Source organism: Scyliorhinus canicula, chromosome 4 (genome assembly GCF_902713615.1).
Source record: "Scyliorhinus canicula chromosome 4, sScyCan1.1, whole genome shotgun sequence".
Classification (NCBI taxonomy): domain Eukaryota; kingdom Metazoa; phylum Chordata; class Chondrichthyes; order Carcharhiniformes; family Scyliorhinidae; genus Scyliorhinus; species Scyliorhinus canicula.
In genome coordinates this window covers 125,097,893-125,120,936 of record NC_052149.1, presented here as the reverse complement: position 1 = coordinate 125,120,936, position 23,044 = coordinate 125,097,893, and the positions used below count along the sequence as shown (strand labels likewise).

Sequence of the window (23,044 nt, the reverse complement as noted above, 5' to 3'; positions counted from 1 at the left end):
TGCCCTTGTCCTGGGGCCGTGGGCTTGAAAGCACTGTAAAAGAGCTAAGTGAGTTGCTGGAGTGCATTTTATTACATAGTGTACACTGCTGCTACTATGTGCTGAGACTGAAGTAAATTCATGTTCAAGTTTGGTGGATAGGGTGTTGATCAAATAGGTTGCTTTGGGCTGGATTATGTAGAGCCTCTCGGGTGTTGTTGGAGCTGCACTCATCCAGGCAAGTGGAGAATATTCCATCATACTCCTGACATGTGCCTTGTAGATGGTGAACAGGATTTGGGGGTGGGGTGGCGAGTTATTTACTGAATTCCCAGCCTCTGATCTGCTCTTGTAGCCACAGCATTTACAGGCCTTTTTCTGTTTTTGCTCAATGGTAACCCCCAGAACATTGATGTGTCCTGTCATCAGTGCCAGCTGTTTTTCCCTTAAAAACTGAACAGGAAGAAAATGGTACATTTTACTAGATTCTTTATAGTAGAAATACCGATAATCAACTTTCAAAGACAATGATTCCAAAGCAAGAAACAGGGTGGAATCATATTTTAGTTTGTTGGGAGGGTGGGGGAGAGAGAGAGAGAGAGAGAGAGAGAGAAAGAATCGCAGAAATGCAGCACAGTAACCAACTCAACACTGAATGCAGCCAAAGCAACATTAAAATGGACGATCAAATAATTCGGAAGCAAAATCAAATACAAATCAGGAATAAACTATTCCTGCCATAGCTAGAATTTTCCCGTTTTCATGTGAACATGTCCAGTGCGCTGGTTAATGCAGCATTGTGTGCTAGAAAATACTTGTTCTTCTAATAAATTACCATTTTAAATCAAAAATCTGAGACCTGTTGGCACTACTTGGAAGTGACAGGCGTTCCAACAAAGTAGTTACATGCGCATTTTGCAGATATTCTCCAAGGGTGAATGCTGTGACAATTATATTCTGATTTAATTTCGGAAAACCTAAGTGCATGAGAGAATGAAAATGGAAAACCCTCTAAGTGCTCACCAAAGAAACGTAGGTGATATTAAAGGGGCACTTCCATTTGAAAATTCAAGCTTGTAGTATAAATTTACATGGCTAACTTAAAGGTGCATTAAATGAAATCTGCAAATTGCCATTTTGCCACAATATAACAATTCCATCTTCCATAATGCTCTATTGATATTAGCAGCTCAAGACTTTGTCTAACTTTGACCTCTCACTTCCATGGTAATGCCCCTTTAATAAACATGCTTCAGTTCAACGGCAAAGTCTGCCAACCAGCAGCTACGTGAAGCCACAAGCAAGAGATGCAGTAACTCAAATTTTCTCTTCATAATTCTCTGCCCTCCACGCACCACCAACCCCCACACCACCCACGTGCATGTGATGAAACAGAGCATGCTCGATTAGTGAGAAGCAGAGGTTGCACAGTACCTGACCAGCTGGTTGTAGATGTACAGCTGGAATTTGGGATGTAGGTTGGGGAAACAGACACTGAGAGAAGCCCAGTGATGAGACGTAAAGACAGAGAAGAAGTAGTGGACAGGAGAGCAGTGTCTACAAAGAGGCAAAACAGGAGAAAAAAGACAACAGCTGAGTATTACCCCAAAATTACTTCATCCTTTAGATACTCTAAAGAAAACCTCACATTTTAAGCAGAAATTCCACTTAATGCATAAAATTGCTCCAACCTCCCTGTACCTTTTGCCTCAATCCAACTCATTCTGCTCAGATTCTAGGACTTCAAGTGGCAACAATGCCCATCAAAGCTGACACACTCCCAACTCTGTTTTTGATGGGTGTTGAGGAGGAGGGTGGGAAACTCAGATACTGCATTACAGTTCCAATCCTAATAGTCCAACCACAGGTTCCAAGCCCTTCTGAAAAAGGGAGTGTCAATCAGCATTGGGATCAGAATCGATAATGAGAGTTGATAAGAAATGCTCCTCAATGCTACTTTCTCAAGAATAGTTGAGTTCTGTTTGTGCATTGACAAACTCCCTCTCAAAACTAGGCAAGGGAATTAGAAGAGGGTAAATTAAAACAATAGTCCATATTCACACTACTGCCTCAATCCTATTTCATAACACTCAATGCTGGTACTGTCATTAGATGAATCTAGTAGGGTGACTAAAGGTCTCTCCCTCGGCAAAGATCTCCACCTCCAACCAACCATTGTTGTTGGCAAAGAGTATGCATTTAGTCTTTGACTGTCAACACTTGGTACGAATGTGGCGACTTGCAGAACTTTCCAGAAACATCCAAAGAATTTCAAGTTTTGCTAATTATAGATACAGACTGGCACCATACAGACACAGGACTGCAATCCACATGGGGCATCAAAGGATTGCCACCTTTCTCCCTTTTGATTTTTGGAACTATGCCATTCAGCTAAGGAAGCAAGATCTGAATTGACGTGACCCTCACTTTACAAAACCAACAAAAAGGGCCTGAAACAAGTGGAATGAAATGGATACCACGACACTGCCAAGGCTACCAGGGTTAAAAACGATCAAGATTATATAAACCCCTGCACAAAGAAGTGACACTATGCTGGAAAGTGACACTATGTCCAGACTGCCTACCCACTCGGTCAATTATAATTATTTAAAAGATGCAATTGATCACAAATGATACCTTAAGAGCTATTTAAAAGTATGTACTACCCCTCCCCTTCTTGCTACATATTCTCAAATTGAAGGGACATGCATTTTATATCTCAAGCAGGTCTGATCTGAATTTACCGACACTAATTCAGCTTTTGATTCTTTATCCCTTCATTTTGTGAAGGCCATGAATCTTCAAACACCACTTCCCCATTGCAAACTGTTAATCAGGTGAGGAACGACAGGTTTGGTTTCAACACTCCATGGCACAGTACATTAGTGCTATATAGAAATGCGGCAATGGGTTGTAAAACAATGTCCAACCTGCAGTTCAAGCATCATTGATATTTCGGAAATAGGCATTCAGGACTTCTATTCTAGATTTTATAGTGCCACGGCAGAGAAACAAACTGTTAACAGCAATTGTGCCAGGTAGAAGATGTCAACAGAAGCTGCAAGGGTTAGATAGGGCAAGCTCCATTTACATGCATACCACTTCAACAAAGGCACAACACTACAGAAACAACACAATAGCCAACTTGTTATTTGAAGCCACTCATTTCGAATTATCAGATATTTACAAACCAAAACCACACTGGACAGAATTAAATGACACTTGGTTGGATATTCAACAATGCAGCGCATTTCTAAGGTAAGGAGTGTCTTCAAGAAACACTGAAGCCTTCCCTACCTAAAGAAAATAGGGGAGGATGCTCGTTTTGTCACTATGAAAGTTGAAGTTAAAAGAAACGTGGTTATAATATGCTGTCGGAGGCAACATCAATGGATTGTTTGGCCGCACGTTTTAAAAAATGGAGATAATTTAAACTGATCCTTCCAATTCCCCGATAAATGATACAGGCCAACATTTTAGGTTTTACTGTGAAGCGGATTGTGTCAGTTGTCTTGGACTTACACAATCAAAGTATAGCACTGAGCCACGTAAGGAGATATTAGGTTAGATGACCAAAAGCTAGGCAGATTTTAAATAGTATCTTAAGTGAAGGAAGTCAAGTCGAGCAGCCGGGAGGTGTAGAGAGAGTATACCAGAGTTTGGGGCCCATGGAAAAGACAAGGTCACCGATGGAGCAATTAACAGCGAGGATGCTCGAGAGAGACCGGAATTAGAGAGGGGCAGATATTTTGGCGGAGTGTAGGGCTGGAGAGATAGTGATGGGGAAGGCCATGATAGGATTTGAAGATAAGGATGAGAATTTTTATTCAAAGGCAATATTACAATAATCATGGGGGACTTCAATATGCAGGTGGACTGGGAAAATCAGGTTGGTAGTGGATCCCAAGAAAGGGAATTTGTGGAATATCTAAGAGATGTTTTTTGGAGCAGCTTGTGACAGAACCTACTAGGGAACAGGCAATTCTGAATTTGGTGATGTGTAATGAGGCAGACTTGATTAGGGAACTTAAGGTGAAGGAACACTTAGGGAGCAGTGACCACAATATGATAGAATTTACCCTGCAGTTTGAGAAGGAGAAGCTGCAATCAGATGTAACAGTATCACAATTAAATAAGGGTCACTACAATGACATGAGGGAGGAGCTGGCCAGAGTTGATGGGAAAAAAGCCTAACAGGGAAGACAGTGGAACAGCAATGGCTGGAGTTTTTGGGGGTTATTAGGGAAGAACAACAGAAAATCATCCCAAGGAGGAGGAAACATGCTAAGGGGAGGACAAGGCACCCATGGCTGACGAGGGATGTCAAGGACAGCATAAAGGCGAAAGATAAAGCATACAAAGTGGCGAGGATTAGTGGGAAACCAGAAGATTGGGAAGCCTTAAAAGCGAGCAGAGGACAACTAAAAAAGCAATAAGGGGGGAGAAGATGAAATATGAGTGCAAGATAGCTAGTAATATAAAGAAAGATAGGAAGAGATTTTTTTCAATATATAAAAGGTAAGAGAGAGGCAAAAATAGACATTGGACCACTAGAAAATGTGGCTGGAGAAGTAATAATAGGAAACAAAGAAATGGCAGACAAGCTGAATAGTTACTTTGCATCAGTCTTCACGGTGGAAGACACCAGTGGGTTGCCAGAGCTTCAGGAGAACCAGGGGGCTGAGGTGAATGCAGTGGCCATTACTAAGGAGAAGGTTCTCGGGAAACTGAAAGGTCTGAAGGTAGATAAGTCACCTGGACCGGATGCACTACATCCCAGGGACCTAAAAGAGATAGCTGAGGACATTGTGGAGGCATTACTGATGATCTTTCAGGGATAACTGGAGGCAGGAAGGGTCCCAGAGGACTGAAAGGTGGCTAATGTAACACCACTGTTTAAGAAGGGAGGGATGCAGAAGATGGGAAATTATAGGCCGGTTAGCCTGACTTTGGTCATTGGTAACATTTTAGAGTCTGTTATTAAAGATGAGATTGCGAAGCACTTGGAAGTGCATGGTAAAATAGGACTTAGTCAGCAAGGCGTTGTCAAAGGGAGGTCGTGTCTGACAAATTTGTTAGAGTTCTTTGAGGAGGTAACAAGCAAGTTAGACGAAGGAGAACCAGTGGATGTGATTTATTTAGATTTCCAGAAGGCCTTTGACAAGGTGTTGCATTGGAGACTGTTAAATAAGTTAAGAACTCATGGTGTTCAGGGTAAGATCCTGGCATGGATAGAGGATTGGCTGACTGGCAGAACAGTAAGAAGTCTTACAACACCAGGTTAAAGTCCAAATTGGACTTTAACCTGGTGTTGTAAGATTTCTTACTGTGCTCACCCCAGTCCAACGCCGGTATCTCCAAATCATGACTGTCAGAAGGCAGAGGGAGGGGATAAAGGGGTCTTTTTCAGGATGGCAGCCAGTGAGTATTGGTGTGCCTCAGGGGTCTGTGCTGGGACCACAACTTTTTACAATATACATTAATGATCTGGAAGAAGGAACTGAAGGCACTGTTGCTAAGTTTGCAGATGATAAAGGGACAGATAGTATTGAGGAAGTAGGGGGGCTGCAGAACGACATGGACAAGCTAGGAGAGTGGGCAATGAAGTGGCAAGTGAAATACAATGTGGAAAAGTGTGAGGTTATGCACTTTGGAAGGAGGAATTTAGGCATAGACTATTTTCTAAGTGGGGAAATGCTTCGGAAAGCAGAAGCACAAAGGACTTGGGAGTCCTTGTTCGCGATTCTCTTAAGGTTAACGTGCAGATTCAGTCGGTAGTTAAGAAGGCAAATGCAATGTTAGCATTCATGTCAAGAGGGCTAGAATACAAGACCAGGGATGTACTTTTGAGGCTGTATAAGGATCTGGTCAGACCCCATGTGGAGTATTGTGAGCAGTTTCGGGCCCCATATAAGGAAGAATGTGCTGGCCTTGGAAAGGGTCCAGAGGAGGTTCACAAGAATGATCCCTGGAATGAAGAACATGTCCGATGAGGAACCGTTGAGGATTCTGGGTCTGTACTTGTTGGAGTTTAGAAGGATGAGAGGGAATCTTATTGAAACTTACAAGATACTGCGAGGCCTGGATAGAGTGGACGTGGAGAGAGTGTTTCTACTTGTAGGAAGAACTAGAACCAGAGGACACCATCTCAGACTAAAGGGACAATCCTTTAAAATAGAGATGAGGAGGAATTTCTTCAGCCAGAGGGTGGTGAATCTGTGGAACTCTTTGCAGCAGAAGGCTGTGGAGGCCAAATCACTGAGTGTCTTTAATACAGAGATAGATAAGTTCTTGATTAATAAGGGGATCAGGGTTATGGGGAGAACAAAGAAAATTACAGCACAGGAACAGGCCCTTCGGCCCTCCCAGCCTGCGCCGATCCAGATCCTTTATCTAAACCTGTCTCCTATTTTACAAGGTCTACTTCCCTCTGTTCCCGCCCATTCATATACCTGTCTAGATGCGTCTTAAATGATGCTATCGTGCCCGCCTCTACCACCTCCGCTGGTAAAGCGTTCCAGGCACCCACCACCCTCTGCGTAAAAACCTTTCCACGCACATCTCCCTTAAACTTTCCCCCTCTCACCTTGAAATCGTGACCCCTTGTAACTGACACCCCCACTCTTGGGAAAAGCTTGTTGCTATCCACCCTGTCCATACCTCTCAATTTTGTAGACCTCAGTCAGGTCCCCCCTCAACCTTTGTCTTTCCAACGAAAATAATCCTAATCTACTCAACCTTTCTTCATAGCTGGCACCCTCCATACCAGGCAACATCCTGGTGAACCTCCTCTGCACCCTCTCCAAGGCATCCACACCCTTCTGGTAATGTGGCGACCAGAACTGCACGCAGTATTCCAAATGTGGCCTAACCAAAGTCCTATACAACTGTAACATGGCCTGCCAACTCTTGTACTCAATACCCCATCCGATGAAGGCAAGCATGCTGTATGCCTTTTTGACCACTCTATCAACCTGCGTTGCCACCTTCAGGGTACAATAGACTTGAACTCCCAGATCTCTCTGCACATCAATTTTCCCCAAGACCCTTCCATTGACCATATAGTCCGCTCTTGAATTTGATCTTCCAAAATGCATCACCTCGCATTTGCCTGGATTGAACTCCATCTGCCATTTCTCTGCCCATCTCTCCAATCTATCTATATTTTGTTGTATTCTCTGACAGTCCTCCTCGCTATCTGCAACTCCACCAATCTTAGTATCATCTGCAAACTTGCTAATCAGACCACCTATACCTTCCTCCAGGTCATTTATATAGATCACAAACATCAGTGGTCCGAGTACGGATCCCTGTGGAACACCACTAGTCACCCGTCTCCATTTTGAGACACTCCCTTCCACCACTACTCTCTGTCTCCTGTTGCCCAGCCAGTTCTTTATCCATCTAGCTAGTACACCCTGAACCCCATACGACTTCACTTTTTCCATCAACCTGCCATGGGAAACCTTATCAAACGCTTTACTAAAGTCCATGTATACGACATCTACAGCCCTTCCCTCATCAATTAACTTTGTCACTTCCTCAAAGAATTCTATTAGGTTTGTAAGACATGACCTTCCCTGCACAAAACCATGCTGCCTATCACTGATAAGTCTATTTCGTTCCAGATGTGAATAGATCCTATCCCTCAGTATCTTCTCCAACAGTTTGCCTACCACTGACGTCAAGCTCACAGGTCTATAATTCCCTATATTATCCCTGCTACCCTTCTTAAACAAAGGGACAACATTAGCAATTCTAAGGTAGGAGGAGAAGGAGAAGGTAGGAGAAGGAGAAGGTAGGAGAATTGGGATGAGAAAATATCAGCCATGATTGAATGATGGAGGAGACTCGATGGGCCAAGTGGCCTAATTCTGCTCGTATGTCTTATGGTCTAATGAGTAGGTCCTGCCCTGATTTGATCTACCAAAATGCATCACCTCATATTTATCCAAATTAAACTCCATCTCATAGAATTTACAGTGCAGGAGGCCATTCGGCCCATTGAGTCTGCACCGGCTCTTGGAAAGAGCACCCTAGTTAAGCCGACACCTCCAACCTATCCCTGTAACCCCATCTAACCCAAGGGCAATTCAGCATGGCCAATCCACCTAACCTGCATATCTTTGGACTGTGGGAGGAAACCAGAGCACCCGGAGTAAACCCACGCAGACACGGGGAGAATGTGCAGACTCCGCACATACAGTGACCCAAGCAGGAATTGAACCTGGGATCCTGCCGCTGTGAAGCCATAGTGCTAACAACTATGCTATCGTGTTTGCCCCCAATCTGCCATTCATCGACCCACTGGCCCAATTGGTCAAGATCTTGTTGCAATCTTATATAACCTTCTTCACTATCCACTATGCCACCAATCTTGGTGTAACTAACCATGCCTCCTACATTCTCATCCAAATCATTAATATATATAACAAATAACAGTGGACCCAGCATCGATCCCGGAGGCACACCACTAGTCACAGGCCTCCAGTTTGATAAACAACCCTGAAAAACCACCCTTTGGCTTCGGTCACCAAGGCAATTTTGTATCCAATTGGCAATCTCACCCTGGATTCTATGAGATTAAAACTTTTGCAACAACCTACCATGCGGTACCTTGTCAAAGGCCTTGCTAAATTCCATGTAGACAATGTCGACTACACTGCCTTCATCTACCTTCTTAGTTACCCCTTCAAAAAACTCAATCGAATTTGAGAGACATGATTTTCCCCATGCTGACTTTCCCTAATTAGCCTTTGCCTGTCTAAATGCCTGTAGATCCTGTCCCTCAGAATACCTGCTCACAATTTACGCACTACAGAAGTACGGCTAACCGGTCTGTAGTTCCCAGGCTTATCCCTCCAGCCCTTCTTAAACAAAGGCACATTTGCTATTCTCCAATCTTCAGGCACCTATCCTGTGGCTGTCAATGATTCAAATATCTCAGCAAAGGGGCTGGCAATTTCCTCCCTAGCCTCCCACAGCGTCCTGGGATACATTTAATCAAGTCCCAGGGATTTATCTATTTTGATGCGCTTTAATACCTCCAGCACCTCCTCCTCTACAATGTGTAGACTCCTCAAGACATCACTTTTTATTTCCCCAATTTCCCATACATTCAACAGTAAATACTGACGAGAAATATTCATTTAGGTCCTATCCCATGTGGATCTGCACATAGATTATCTTGTTCATCCTTAAGAGGCCCTACCCTCTCCCAAGTCACTCTTTTGCTCTTTATGTATCTGTAAAAGCTCTTTGGATTTTCCTTTGCCTTATCTGCCAAGACAATCTCATGCCCCCTTTTTGCCCTCCTGATTTCTCTCTTACCTCGACTCCAACAAGCCCTATGCTCTTCAAGGGATCCACTTGATCCCAGCTGCCTATGCATGTCATATGGCGATACAGTAGCACAGTGGGTAGCACTGTTGCTTCGCAGCTCCAGGGTCCCAGGTTCGATTCCCGGTTTGGATCACTGTCTGTGTGCAGTCTGCACATTTTTCCCGTGTGCATGGGTTTCCTCTGGGTGCTCCGGTTTCTTCCCACAAGTCCTGAAAGATGTGCTGTGAATTGGACATTCTGAATTCTCCTTGTGTACCCGAACAGGCGCCGGAACGTGGCGACTAGGGGCCATTCACAGTAACATCATTGCAGTGTTAATGTATGCCTACTTGTGACAATAAAGATTATTTTTCAAAAATGCCTCCTTCTTCCTTTTGACCATGGCCTCAATATCCCAAGTCATCCATGGTTCTAAATTACAGCTAACCGTCTGGCTTGCTGTTGGGATGTCCGGCCAGTCCACTGCCTTTCACTCCTGGGCCATGCATTCTCTCGTATCTTCCCATACAAAAGCTATTCTCATGGCACTTTGTTTGCCATCCTGATCTCAGTCAGTAGTTGGGATACTTATGTAAATTTCAGGGTGCGCTGCAACCCTTTTTACACCTGCTCGCGACCCACCCACGGGTCGCTGCCCCCACTTTGAAAGAAACTTGGCTGAAGCTAGCTATAGTCAAGTGCCCGAGAGCTATGAATCTTTGGAATTCTCTACCTCAGAGGGCTATGGAAGCTCAGTCATTGAGTATATTTAAAACAGAGATTCACAGATTTCTAAGTACCAGTGACATTAATGGAAATGGAGATAGTGTGGGGAAAAAGACATTGAAGTGGATGATCAGCCATGATCATACTGAACGGCAGATAGTATTGAAGGACTGAATGGTCTCCTTCTGCTCACATGTTCCTTTGATAAGAGTGATGCTGGATAGCTCTCTCAGTGTGTGCCCAAGTCCTCCCTTGATCTTCAGGGAACAAAAACAGGGGTCATTATCAGAGGAGCAGACAGGACGAAAAAGCAAAAGTAGTTAGATGTTTGAAACACGTATGCAAATCATTTGATGTTAAGTTTTTTCCAAAGAGCAGATACAGAAGAAAATGAGACTGAAGGAAGAGAGGCGATGTGGATAGTGAAGAATACAAGGGAACAGCTGGAATACAGTCACGATGACAGGGAGACCATCCAAGATAGTGAGGAGAGATTAAATGAAGGCAGGAAGGCTGCAAATTAAGAAGAGAGGCAAAGGGTACCAAGAAAGATTATTGTATTCACTGGGGAAGATGATTCATCCGTGCAGAGGCTGAGGAAGGAGGAGGAGGAAGAAGAAATTGGCGAGTCTCAAGGTGGGACAGGGGTGGGGTAGACATTAGGATTTTAAAGAGAGGTGTGGGACTGGATAGGGGTGACAAGTTTAAAGTAAGAGAAGACATTTCAGGGCATTGGAAAAAAAGCCTTGGCGCTAAGGACCACACCACCACACGGTGTTTTAGGAAAGCACAGCAAGCCAAAGAGGCTTCAGTAAGGGAGAAAAATGTCACCATCTGTGTACTATAGTTTCAGTCACAGACACGATGCCAACATAAACATTTTTATTTTTTTATTTTTTTAAAGAGGACCATGAATTGCAAGGATGTGGTTTGTGATTCAATAGACATTTGCGGAATGAACTATGGGGAAGTATGCTGATTGATCCACTAGCAGCAGAGTCCAACAAAGGTGGCATGAGTGGGTCAGGAATAAGGTGCGCAATGCTCCTCAAAGGGCAGAAAATTGGCAACTTTGGTTTCTGCTCATATGTAGGCAATGACAGGCAGCTCAATAGGCCTGTCAGTTAATGATAAGAGTGGTACAGAAGGGAGCTATGACCCTCGTTGAAGAGGGTATAAGCCTGGAATGACAAAAGAATAGGAAAGTAGAACAATAATAAACTGGGGTCCACAGGAGCAGCGAATATATGCGCACATGAATGGGCACAGAGGAACTTTAGCTAACATAAGCATGACAGGGACAATGAAACCTACTTACCAAACAATGTCTATGTTTTCCAAAAGCACTTGTTAAATGCACTTCTATAACCAGCCATGGCTTCCGCCCCCTCAACAATAATTATTTTATCAAGTTTCTTGTCATTAATTCCAATCCTCAGGTAATTCCTTCCTTTCCATGTAAAAATGGGAGGTACAAGATCCTCAGAAAAAGGATAACTAATCAGTTTTGAACAGGGAAATACCTTTTTAGGTAGTAACAACATAATTTTCTTATCAACGTCATACTCATGAAGCAATGGCAGAAGCCCACAAATTCATACATTTTTTTGTCAGCACTTCTGATCAGATGTTTTTGCCCATTTTTAAGTTGGAGTATTGGACTGCAACTACACAAAAATCTTGCTCATAGGGTGTGGGCCTAAAGGTGAACACATATCCTGACCCAGAGGTTAACAGTAAGTACTGTTAGTTTGTACAGGCCTGTTCATAAAAGAGAACTGCACACAAGCAGCCCATAAAATCATGCAAGATTCAAATCAACGCATTCAAACTTGAGACTTGTTGTAAAGGTCAGGTTCCACACTTACCTGATCTGCAGATTGACATCATTCTACCACTCTTATGGCACTTATGGCAGCAAGTATAAACAGGCATCGTGTAGAACAGTTTCAGATAATCTTTGAATATGCTTGGCCATTTAATTAATTATTTCACATATAAAAGTTACACAAGTCTCTTGACAAATGAAAAATCTAAATGTTTGATTTTTATGTCCACATGCTCAAAACAAGGAAGCTTTTTATTTCAAATTTATCTCAAAGTTGACCTTAAAGGTTAGGCTTAATTAATTTTCTAAAATTCCTGTTTAAACTCTGAACACAGCAAGATCGCTATTATAGAGATGGGGTATTGATTCAACATTTCCTCAAAAAGTTCTGCTATTGGTTGATTTTGATTCACTGGAATTACTCACAACTCTGTAAATTACACGTCTTGTGCACCTTTTCTATCATTCCCGTGGTCACACTTTTGTTTTTCATCAACTGCTGCCATTTGTTCCACTAGCATAGCAGACAAAGTGGTTTCTTCATGAGGACAATACTCATGCCAGTTCAGTCATTTTGCAGAAAAAGTATCATCTCTTGAACAGCCCAAACAGGCCCATCTTCCTAAAATACTGTCTGAATACTCCACCAATAAGACAACCAAGAGATAATTGGGAAGGAAAGACTCAGGCCATCATTGGACCTTACAAGGTCCATGGGTATAAACTTTAAAATGCAATCTATTGTCTTTACCCAAGATTGGATCTTCAATGGAGATTCATCAGGTCACCATCAGGTTTTTCTTACTGCCTATCCTGGGGAACCTGCAGGATTGTGTTGCCTTACTTTTGAAAATCTTTGATTGCACCCATCTTTGCTGTGTCAAAAGCAACATCCTCCTAACGCCACTATAGAATCCCTACAATACAGAAGGAGACCATTTGGCCCATCGGGTTTGCACCATCCCTCTGAAAGGGCACCCAATTTTGGCCCATGCCCCCACCCTATCCCTGTAACCCAGCCTAACCTTTGACACCAAGTGACAATTTTTCATGGCCAATCCATCTAACCTGTCCATCTTTGAACTATGGGAGGAAAGCAGAGCACCCGGGGGAAACCCACGCAGACTCAGGGAGAATGTACAAACTCCATAGTCACCCAAGGCTGGAATTGAACCCGAATCCCTGGCGCTATGAGGCAGCAGTGCTAACTGTGCCTCATAATGTCCCCTAATCAGACCAATTCTTACAACATGGAATTTAAACTGAAGATCCAAAAAGTGTTGTGCCTATCTGATAACACCCCAAGATATATTAATTACTGCCACTTTTCAGCACCATGGGACACTGCTTGCATAACCTATGCACTAATGTGAGATCGAAAAGGATCAGAAAATGTTTCTGACTTTACTAACAAGTTTCTCTGAAGGACATTTTTTAACATATATTCTATTTCAATGTCTACAAATAACTTTGCTCTAACTCTGTGGTACTTATCAGCCTTAATTAGGGAGAGTACCTATGTCACCCAGGATCTTGCCAGCTGCACAGAGCCACTTCCTTTCCCATCTATTCCCACATCCTGCACCCCAAGCAGCTGTTATCAGGAAGGTAGAAGTAGCTCTGCCCAGGTTTCTCAATTACTAATGTCAATGTCACAACAACTTTCCAAGAGCTTAGTGTACAGTTTGCATCTTGGCTGCTTCCCTCAATACACACACACACACAAAGACAAACAGGTGTTTAAGCAGGATGCAGACACAAAGAGGACGATTGCCAAATTATTAGTGTATTGACAAACCTATCTTTGTCCGTAGCAACCTCAAATCTTCATTCCCCTTTTCGTCCAGAGGCTTATTAGTTTGTGTCACCTCTCTCACACTTAAATCATCCCCTTACTTTGTTCAAGGTATCAAACTCGTCTTTTGCCAGACTTTGACAACCCAAACTCATTTGTAACTACCAGTTACCAATAGAAAAATACAGCAAAAGACAAAGTGTATGTATTGCAACCATCACTCAACACAGCATGTGCAATAATAGAGGGATAGGAGAAACAGCATTTCACTGGGACTTCTTGCTTTGAAGAACTGAACAATCAGCAGACAAATTTAATGAAACTATCCCAATTCTCAAAAAAAAGACTAAGTAGAAGCACAAATCAAATCCATCAAATTAGCATATCATTACCGTCTCATTATTTCTTAGTTATGCTAAACCAGTTTCAAAGCTTGATTTGATCACAGTACTGCGTGCAGTTCTGGTCACTGTACCAAAAAAATTATGGTTTTTTTTGAGATGGAAGCTCTGGAGAGGGTGCTTATGTGGGTGATTACAGAAATGTGTCGGTATACATATCAGGGAAGGACAGATAGGCCAGCACTCTTCGCTCTTGGAAAAGGGCTGAGGGGTGACTAATTGAGGTCTTTAAAATGACAAGTTCTGATACGAGTGGATACAGACAGTGTTTCTTCTTGATGGGAAGAGCATAACTAGGTGCCATAAATATTAGTCAACAAGAAATCTAATAAGGAATTCAGAAAAAAACTTCCATCACCCAGAGGGTGGTGAAAAGCTCTAACATAGATGCATTTAAGGGGAAGCTGGACAAGTAGCTGAGGGAGAAGGGAATAGAGGATTGGGACGATAGATTTCTGTGAGGGAAGATAGGAGGAGACTCACGTGGTGCATAAACACCAGCATGGACTGGTTGGGCCCAGTAGCCTGTTTCTGTTTTGTATATTCCATGCAATCCTACACAAGAAAAAAAAGCTCACACAAATGATGTAAAATCAACAATTCCACCTGAAAGAACAATTTCATTTCTGTCATCCTAACCCCCAAATGCAAAGTGAGCTTTGCACTAGAGAAAGTCTTCACTTTCACAATGCAATTCCATGACGGTTGGGCCAGGGCAATTGGGTAAACAGTGCTGATACAAAAGAGGAGTTTGACTGGGGGGGGGGGGGGTTTATAAATACTGTCTGAGATTTCAGGGAGGCCTACTTGGAAGTCAGGGGTGAGATCACATTTTGGACTTCGGTCTCCATTCCCAACACTTATTTGGGGGAGCACACATGGAACCATATTATCTAGAAACACCACAGGCCTTGGGAAAGGGGGAGGGGGGTAAGTGGGGCTTTATATATTATATCCCGGCAATGTCAGTTCTCTCTTCCCAACACCACCCACTCCCACCCCTGCTTACATAAACAAATGGTAGGAGGCAATAAAACAAGTTAGGTTTTGCCATATTTTCACAGCAGTAGACATTACAAGAAGCGCCAACAAATAATTAAATGTGTATCGTGTTACTTTTCATCCATGTGGCTGCGCATCTTCTTTAGCTTTTGCATGATGCTGCTGGTCTCACTCCCCGAGATAGAAACGGGAGAGGGGCTCCGCGTCTCCATATCTGTCTGCAAAGGACTGGAAGTGTGGCTCACTTTAGAAACATTCTCTACCTCGAGATGCTCTGCGTTCCGCTGCTCCTAGAACAGTTAAAAGAAAGTTATTTAAAAAGGAGACCAAGATGTTCCAGCCCTGTCATGGCGGGACCCAGCGCAGGACATTTGGCAGCTCAGGCAAATGTCCATCAACTTTCAGCAGGACTGGTCCAGGGGGGTGGCAATCATGATCAACAAGCGGGTGCAATTTGAGTCTTTGGGCATAGCCGCAGACAGCGGGGGCAGATACCTGATGGTAAGGGGCAGACTGGAGGGGAGAAGAGTGGTGCTGGTGAATATATATGCCCAAAACTGGAACAACGTGGACTTTACTAAAAGAGTGCTGGGGAAGATCCCGGACCTGGACTCTCGTAGGCTAATAATGGGGGGGTACATTTAACATGGTCCTTGACCGGGGCTGGATCGGTTGTGTCCCAGAACGGGTAGACTCCCAGCAATGGCAAGGGAGCTGAAAGGGTTTATGGAGCAAATGGAGGCAGTGGACCGCTGGAGAGCCAGACAGCCGACGGGAAGGGGCTACTCATTTTACTCGCACGTCCATAAAGTATATTCTAGGATAGACTTCTTTGCCTAAGCAGGGACTGTATAGGGGAGGTAAAGAACACGGAATATTCGGCAATCACTATTTCGGACCATGCCCCGCACTGGGTAGACCTGCAGGTCGGAGGGGAGAATCACCAACGCCCACAATGGAGGCTAGACGTGGGACTGTTGTTGGAGGAGGCGATCTGTGAGAGGCTTCGGAGGTGTATGCAAAACTACTTGCAGGTGAATGAAAAGGGGGAGGTCTCAGCGGCGTCCCTATGGGAGGCGCTGAAGGCAGTAGTGCGGGGAGAGTTGATCTCAATTGGGGCCCACAGGGCCAAGGCGGACAGGGCAAAGATGGACAGATTGGTTAGGGAAATGTGTCGGACAGACGAGGAACACGCAGAGTCCCCAGTGGAGGATCTACTCAGGGAGAGGCAGAGACTACAGGCGGAACTGGGGGCGCTATCCACGAGTAGGGCCGTGAAACAGCTTAGGAAGGTAAGGGGTGTGGTGTACGAGCATGGGGAAAAGGCCAGTAGATTGTTAGCGCAGCAACTCAGGAAGAGGGAGGCGGCCAGGGAATGAAGTAGAGTGATAGATGGGGAGGGGTGCAGAGTGGAGGACCCAGCAGGATTGAATAAGGTATTCCGGGACTTCTATGGCAAGCTGTACACTTCGGAGCCCGCGGAAGAACCGGAGGAGATGCAAAGGTTTCTGGACGGGTTAACATTCCCAACAGTAGGCGGGGGGCAAGTGGATAAGCTGGGGGCCCGATTAGAGTGGAGGATGTATTGGGGGGCCTAAAGGCCATGCAGTCGGGGAAAGCCCCGGGGCCGGATGGATACCCAATAGAGATTTATAAGAAGTTCTCTGAGCTGGTGGGCCCGGTCTTGGCGAGGGTTTTTAATGAGGCAAGGGATAGAGGGACCCTGCCGCCGCCGATGTCGCAAGCCACCATATCACTGATATTGAAGCGGGGTAAGGACCCGGGTCATGCAGGCCAATCTCCCTGACCAATGTAGATGCCAAGCTCCTGGCAAAGGTCCTGGCGATTAGAATTGAGGACCGTGTACCGGAGGTGATTGGGGATGACCAAACTGGGTTCGTGAAAGGCAAGCAGCTGTCGGCCAACTTGAGAAGATTACTCAATGTGATAATGATGCCCCCAACGGGCAAGGATGTGGAGGTAGTGGTGGCGATGGATGCTGAGAAGGCCTTCGGCCGGGTGGAGTGGGGCTATCTATGGGAGATGCTCGGACGGTTTGGGTTCGTGGAGGGACTGGTGAATTGGATCAAGCTATTGTATCAGACCCCAAAGGCCAGCGTCAGGACCAACAGAGAAGTGTCAGGGTATTTTAGACTATACCGCGGGACCAGACAGGGCTGTCCGCTCTCCCCGCTGCTGTTTGCGCTGGCCATAGAGCCGCTGGCGATTGCGCTGAGAGCCGCAAAGGGATGGAAGGGGATGGTTAGGGGCGTGGTGGAACATAGGGTTTCTCTCTATGCGGACGACCTGCTCCTGTACGTGTCGGACCCATTGGCTGGGATGGAAAGTATACTGGAAACATTGTGGAAATTCGGCCAGTTCTCAGGGTACAAATTTAATATGGCCAAGAGTGAAATGTTTGTGGTTCAGGCAAGGGGCCAGGAGAACAGATCGAGGGGGCTACCATTTAGGCTGGTTGAGGAACATTTCCGGTACTTGGGGATCCAGGTGGCGCGAGACTGGGGCAGGCTGCACAAGTTAAATTTGACCAGGGTGGTGGAGCAAATGAAGGGAGAGTTTAGAGATGGGGTGCACTCCTGCTGTCGCTGGCAGGGAGGGTGCAGACTGTAAAGATGACAATCCTCCCTAGATTCCTGTTCATTTTTCAGTGCCTCCCGATCTTTATCCCGCAGTCCTTCTTCAAAAGGGTCAACAAGATGATCATGAGCTTTGTCTGGGCGGGAAAATCCCCGCGGGTGAAGAAGGCAATGCTTGAGAGGAGCTGCAGCGAGGGAGGGCTGGCATTGCAGAGTCTGATTAACTATTACTGGGCGGCTAACATCGCTATGATAAGGAGGTGGATGGTGCGTACGGGGTCTATCTGGGAGCGGGTGGAGGCGGCTTCGTGCAGGGGCACCAGCTTGGCAGCCCTGGTCACGGCTCCTCTACCGCTGCCGCCGGACAGGTACTCCACCAGCCCAGTAGTGGTGGCGACCCTGTGGATATGGGGCCAGTGGAGGAGGCAGGTAAGGGAGGTGGGGACGTCTGTTTGGGCGCCAATCTGCGACAACCATCGGTTTGCCCCCGGGAGTATGGATGGGGGGTTTCGAGCATGGCGGCGGGCGGGGGTGGGGAGGGTGGGCGATATGTTCCTGGAGGGGAGCTTTGCAAGTTTGAGGAGCTTGGAGGAGAAATTTGGTCTGGTAAGGGGAAACTATTTCAGGTACCTACAGTTGCGGGACTTTGTCCGTAGACTGTTCCCATCCTTCCCACGCCTCCCGCCAATGGGGATCCAAGACCGAATAGTCTCTAGGGGGGGGAAGGAGGGGAGGGTAGAGTCTCTGATATTCATAAGGTGCTCATGAGGGGGAAAGGGTCCCAGACGGAGGAATTGAAACTCAAATGGGAGGAGGAGCTAGGCGGGGAAATGGAGGACGGGCTCTGGGCAGAAGCCGAGTAGGGTAAATTCGACCACAACATGTGCCAAGCTCGGCCTGATTCAGTTTAAGGTTGTTCACCGGGCCCACATGACGGTGGCTCGGATGAGCAAATTCTTTGGGGTAGAGGACAAGTGCGCTAGGTGTGCAGGAGGACCAGCGAACCACGTACACGTTTTGGGCATGTCCATGCTTAGGGGGTACTGGGAGGGATTTGCGGGGATCATGTTCCGGGTGCTAAAAACGATGGGTCCAGGGGTGGCAATTTTTGGGGTTTCGGAGGAACCGGGAGTCCAGGTCTAGAAAGAGGCCGATGTTTTGGCCTTTGCTTCCCTGATAGCCCGGCGACGAATATTATTGGCATGGAGGGACTCAAAGCCCCCGAAGACTGAGCTGTGGCTTTCGGACATGTCGAGTTTTCTGGGTATGGAAAAAATTAAGTTCGCCTTGAGGGGATCTATACAGGGGTTCGCCCGAAGGTGGCAACCATTCATTGACTTCTTTGCGGGAGAGTGAGCGTCAGCAGGGGGTGGGGGGGGGGTTAGAGTAGAGTAGAGTAGGAGGGATAAATTGGCGGGTAGTGACGATGGGAGAGGAGCGGGCATGTGCAGTATGGTACGATTGAAGTTTTGAATGTACATGGATGTTTGCACATTTTTGCCTATTTTGCTTTCTTTTCGTTGATGTCTGTAACTGTTTACAATGCCGAAAAACTACCTCAATAAAACTGTTTGTTTAAAAAAAAACTTTCAGCTGGACTGGAAGATCAGGGCAGTGGGCAGGGCTGGAAAATCCTGCCCCGAGAGAATGGACCTGAGAATATACCAAGATGGGTCAGTGGAAAGGTTTAACAGGAACTCAGTTCTGCAATTTGTTGGAGGAAAATGCACAGAATTATGGATTCACCATAATCGGTCTCCAAAACAGAAGAGCATGCAGTCCACTCTCAAGCAGGGAGAGCTTTTTCGTTGTTTGGGAGAGTGCAGCACACAAAGAAATAAACAGTTGTGTGCATGCACACAGCAATTGGAATTCTGCTTTTAGTTCTGGGCACTGCACCTCAGCTAGGATATGCTGGCCATGGAGAGGATGCAGCAGAGATTATCCAGAATGATACCGGGGTTAAAAGGGTTAAATTATAACTAGGCTTGTAATCCCCCGAGTACGAAAGATTAAGGAATGATCTAATTAAGATGTTTAAGATGATTAAAGGAATTAACATGACAGCTTTGGGAGAAACTATTTTCTCTGGTGTTGGAGGCCTGAACAAGGGGATGTAATCTATGAGCACAACTAATGCAAGACCATCCCAGCAATATTCAGGTGGTGTTACTGTCCCTGGACTAGCAATCCAGAGCCCGGAATTAATGGGGACATGGGTTCAAATCATACCATGCCAGCAGGTGGAGTTTAAATTCAATTAATGCAAAATCTTGAATTAAAAGATGATTTCATGGTCACCATTACTAAGACCATGATCAATCGGCGCAAAAAACCATATGATTCACTAATATCATTCCGGGAAGGAAATTTAACATCTTGACCATCATAGACTACATGCATCTCCAGATCCAGTGATGCAGCTCACTCCGAAATGGCCTAGCAAACCACTCAATTCAAGGGATAGGCAATAAATGTTGGCCCTCCCAGCGATGCCACAACTAGTGGAATAATAAAGAAAAGTCAACATTCCAACTCTTGTCCTGCCGCACCCCACCCACTCACACAGAGAGAAAGATGTTGAGGCCAGCCGTAACTTGAAAATTTCAAAATGGAGAGTGATCAGGATTTTGTGTGTTTGGGATATTTATTAAGGGTTACAGAACTAAGGCAGCAAGATGTGTTGAGGTAGAGACGGATTACAACCCAAATGAATGTAAACAGATTTGAGGGTTCAGTCACCTACTCCTGTTCCAATGCACTGTTATCAAGCATTACTGCCATATGACCATTCTACCATTGTTGAATGCGGGGGACAGCGCGGTAGCATTGTGGATAGCGCAATTGCTTCACAGCTCCAGGGTCCCAGGATCGATTCCGGCTTGGGTCACTGTCTGTGCAGAGTCTGCACGTCCTCCCCCTGTGTGCGTGGATTTCTTCCGGGTGCTCCGGTTTCCTCCCACAGTCCAAAGATGTGCAGGTTAGGTGGATTGGCCATGATAAATTGCCCTTAGTGCTGGGTGGGGTTACTGGGTTATGGGGATAGGGTGGAGGTGCTGACCTTGGGTAGGGTGCTCTTTCCAAGAGCTGGTGCAGACTCGATGGGCCGAATGGCCTCCTTCTGCACTGTAAATTCTATGATATTCTATGGTTTGGTGAGATAAGGTAAGGTGGGAAGAGGTTGTGATGAATGGAGGAAATGTTTATATATATATATATATTTACACACACATAGTATAATATGTTTGGTGCAGTTGTGTTATTAAAAGAAAATTATGGTTAAGGTATCCACATTGTGTGTCTGCTAAAACTGTGATTAAGGGAGCAGCTAGGCAGGCTGCGATGTCACACATGGGAGTGGCTGGATCTGTTTTAGTTTCATTTTCAGCCCTGCCCTGTGTCTGTGTTTAGTTTAATTTACAGAGTTCTGCTCTGGGTTCGAAGGAAAGGAGTTGTGTTTCTCAGACTGAGTTCTGAAAACTTCTCTCCAAGGCTTTGTGAATAAATCTATAAATAAGTGTCATCTTATAAGTAGCATTTGACCCATATGTGGATTTTGTTTAATTGAAATTTAGAAGTTAACGGGAAGGTAAGTTCAAAGACCTTTCTTAAATTTTTTTTTAAGAATTGTTGAACTGTTAATTGAAAAGCTGTTTTTTCCTTGGATGTTAATGTGGTTAATACTGCGTTAAAATATAAAAGAACCCTATTTGTCAATGGAATTACTCCTGGAGGTGAAATCATAGTTTACAAATTGAAAAATTGTTAGGGTTTCTTGTCCAGTTTCCTAATATATATTGGGGGTCTGGTCCAGTACCGAAACAAGACTGATGTGGAGCAAAAGGAAAACACGAGCACAGCAAGGTTGGGCTGAATGTGCTTTTCTGTGTCATCAATTCTACAGAATGCCGAATAACATTCGATATACACGAACACAAACAAAGCAAAAAAAGTGAGTGCAAAGTCAAAATATTTTGTAGGACACCAATGTGGCCTATGTACACAGATCTAAGTCCACATGTTAGCATCCTTGTAAAACTGAGATATTGAAGTTAATATTCCTCACCAACAGACTCAAATTTTTATACTAAATTCTCTTATAGCTTGCCTTGGAAGTTGTCAACATTTTCATTTACACTGCAGAATACATATTTGATGAATAGCAAGCTCGTACTGTACATGATCACACCTAATAATAATAACCTTTTTTAGGTGTCACAAGTAGGCTCACATTAACACTGCAATCAAGTTACTGTGAAAAGCCCCTAGTCACCATACTCTGGCGCCTGTTCGGGTACACGGAGGGAGGATTCAGAATGTCCAATTCACTTAACAAGCATGTCTTTCTGGACTTGTGGGCGGAGGCCAGAGCACGGAGGAAACCCACGCAGAGGGAGAAGGAGCAGACTCCGCAAAGTCACCCAAGCCAGGAATCGAACCTGGGTCCCTAACGCTGTGAAGCAACAGTGCTGACCACTGTGCTAATAATGCTCATAAGTAATTCCTTACATATGAATTAGGAGTCGGCCACACAGCCCCTCGAGCCTGCTCCACCCTTGAACAAGATAATGGCTGATGTATTTTCTTATTTTCAGAATAAGCTGATATTGAATGCTTCAGCAGCAAACATCTTTTGCAGTGTCTCAGGTGGTGTACTGACCAGTTTTCTCTCTCCAGCTGATTTTAGCTTCTCCTGGATTTTCATGGTGGTCTGGCGCATGCGCTGAATCTCCTCCTGCTGTTTCAGGATCAGCTGCCTCTCCTTACGAGCGGCTCTGTTGGCTTCTTGGAGACGCTTGATTTCAGCCTGTGGCAAAAGTGCGGGCAGGTCAGAGAAGAGAAACAAAATGTGAAACGGGGCTGTAGACTGTTCAGTGCACTTTGCAATGTGGAACGCGGTTTACGCGCACTGTGCAATGTGGATAGCTGTTCACGCGCACCGTGCAATGTGGAACGTGGTTTACGTGCACCATGCAATGTGGAAAGCTATTTACACGCACCGTGCAATGTGGAAAGCTGTTGACGTGCACTGTGCAATGTGGAAAGCTATTTACGCGCACCGTGCAATGTGTAACGCGGTTTACGCGCACTGTGCAATGTGGAAAGCTGTTTACGCGCACCGTGCAATGTGAAAAGCTGTTCAAGCGCATCGTGCAATGTGGAAAGCTATTTACGCGCACCGTGCAATGTGGAACGCAGTTTACGCGCACTGTGCAATGTGGAAAGCTGTTTACGCGCACCGTGCAATGTGGAAAGCTGTTCAAGCGCATCGTGCAATGTGGAAAGCTATTTACGCGCACCGTGCAATGTGGAACGCGGTTTACGCGCACTGTGCAATGTGGAAAGCTGTTTACGCGCACCGTGCAATGTGGAAAGCTGTCCAAGCGCATCGTGC

General features: G+C 45.2%; 1 protein-coding gene across 5 annotated transcripts in view; it reads right to left on the bottom strand.

The window, feature by feature from the left end:
* The window catches only part of cep350 (centrosomal protein 350), a 248,859-nt gene that overhangs the window by 59,630 nt on the left and 166,185 nt on the right, over positions 1-23,044 (bottom strand). For 3 of the 5 annotated variants that reach the window (XM_038795159.1, XM_038795161.1, XM_038795160.1), the window contains exons 26-28: positions 22,310-22,456; positions 15,167-15,342; positions 1,414-1,536 (exon numbers count right to left, since the gene is read on the bottom strand). In XM_038795159.1, the coding sequence (XP_038651087.1) occupies positions 1,414-1,536; positions 15,167-15,342; positions 22,310-22,456 (446 nt within the window). The remainder of the gene's footprint in view (positions 1-1,413; positions 1,537-15,166; positions 15,343-22,309; positions 22,457-23,044) is intronic. The other 2 variants (XM_038795162.1, XM_038795163.1) reach the window with 1 other exon arrangement.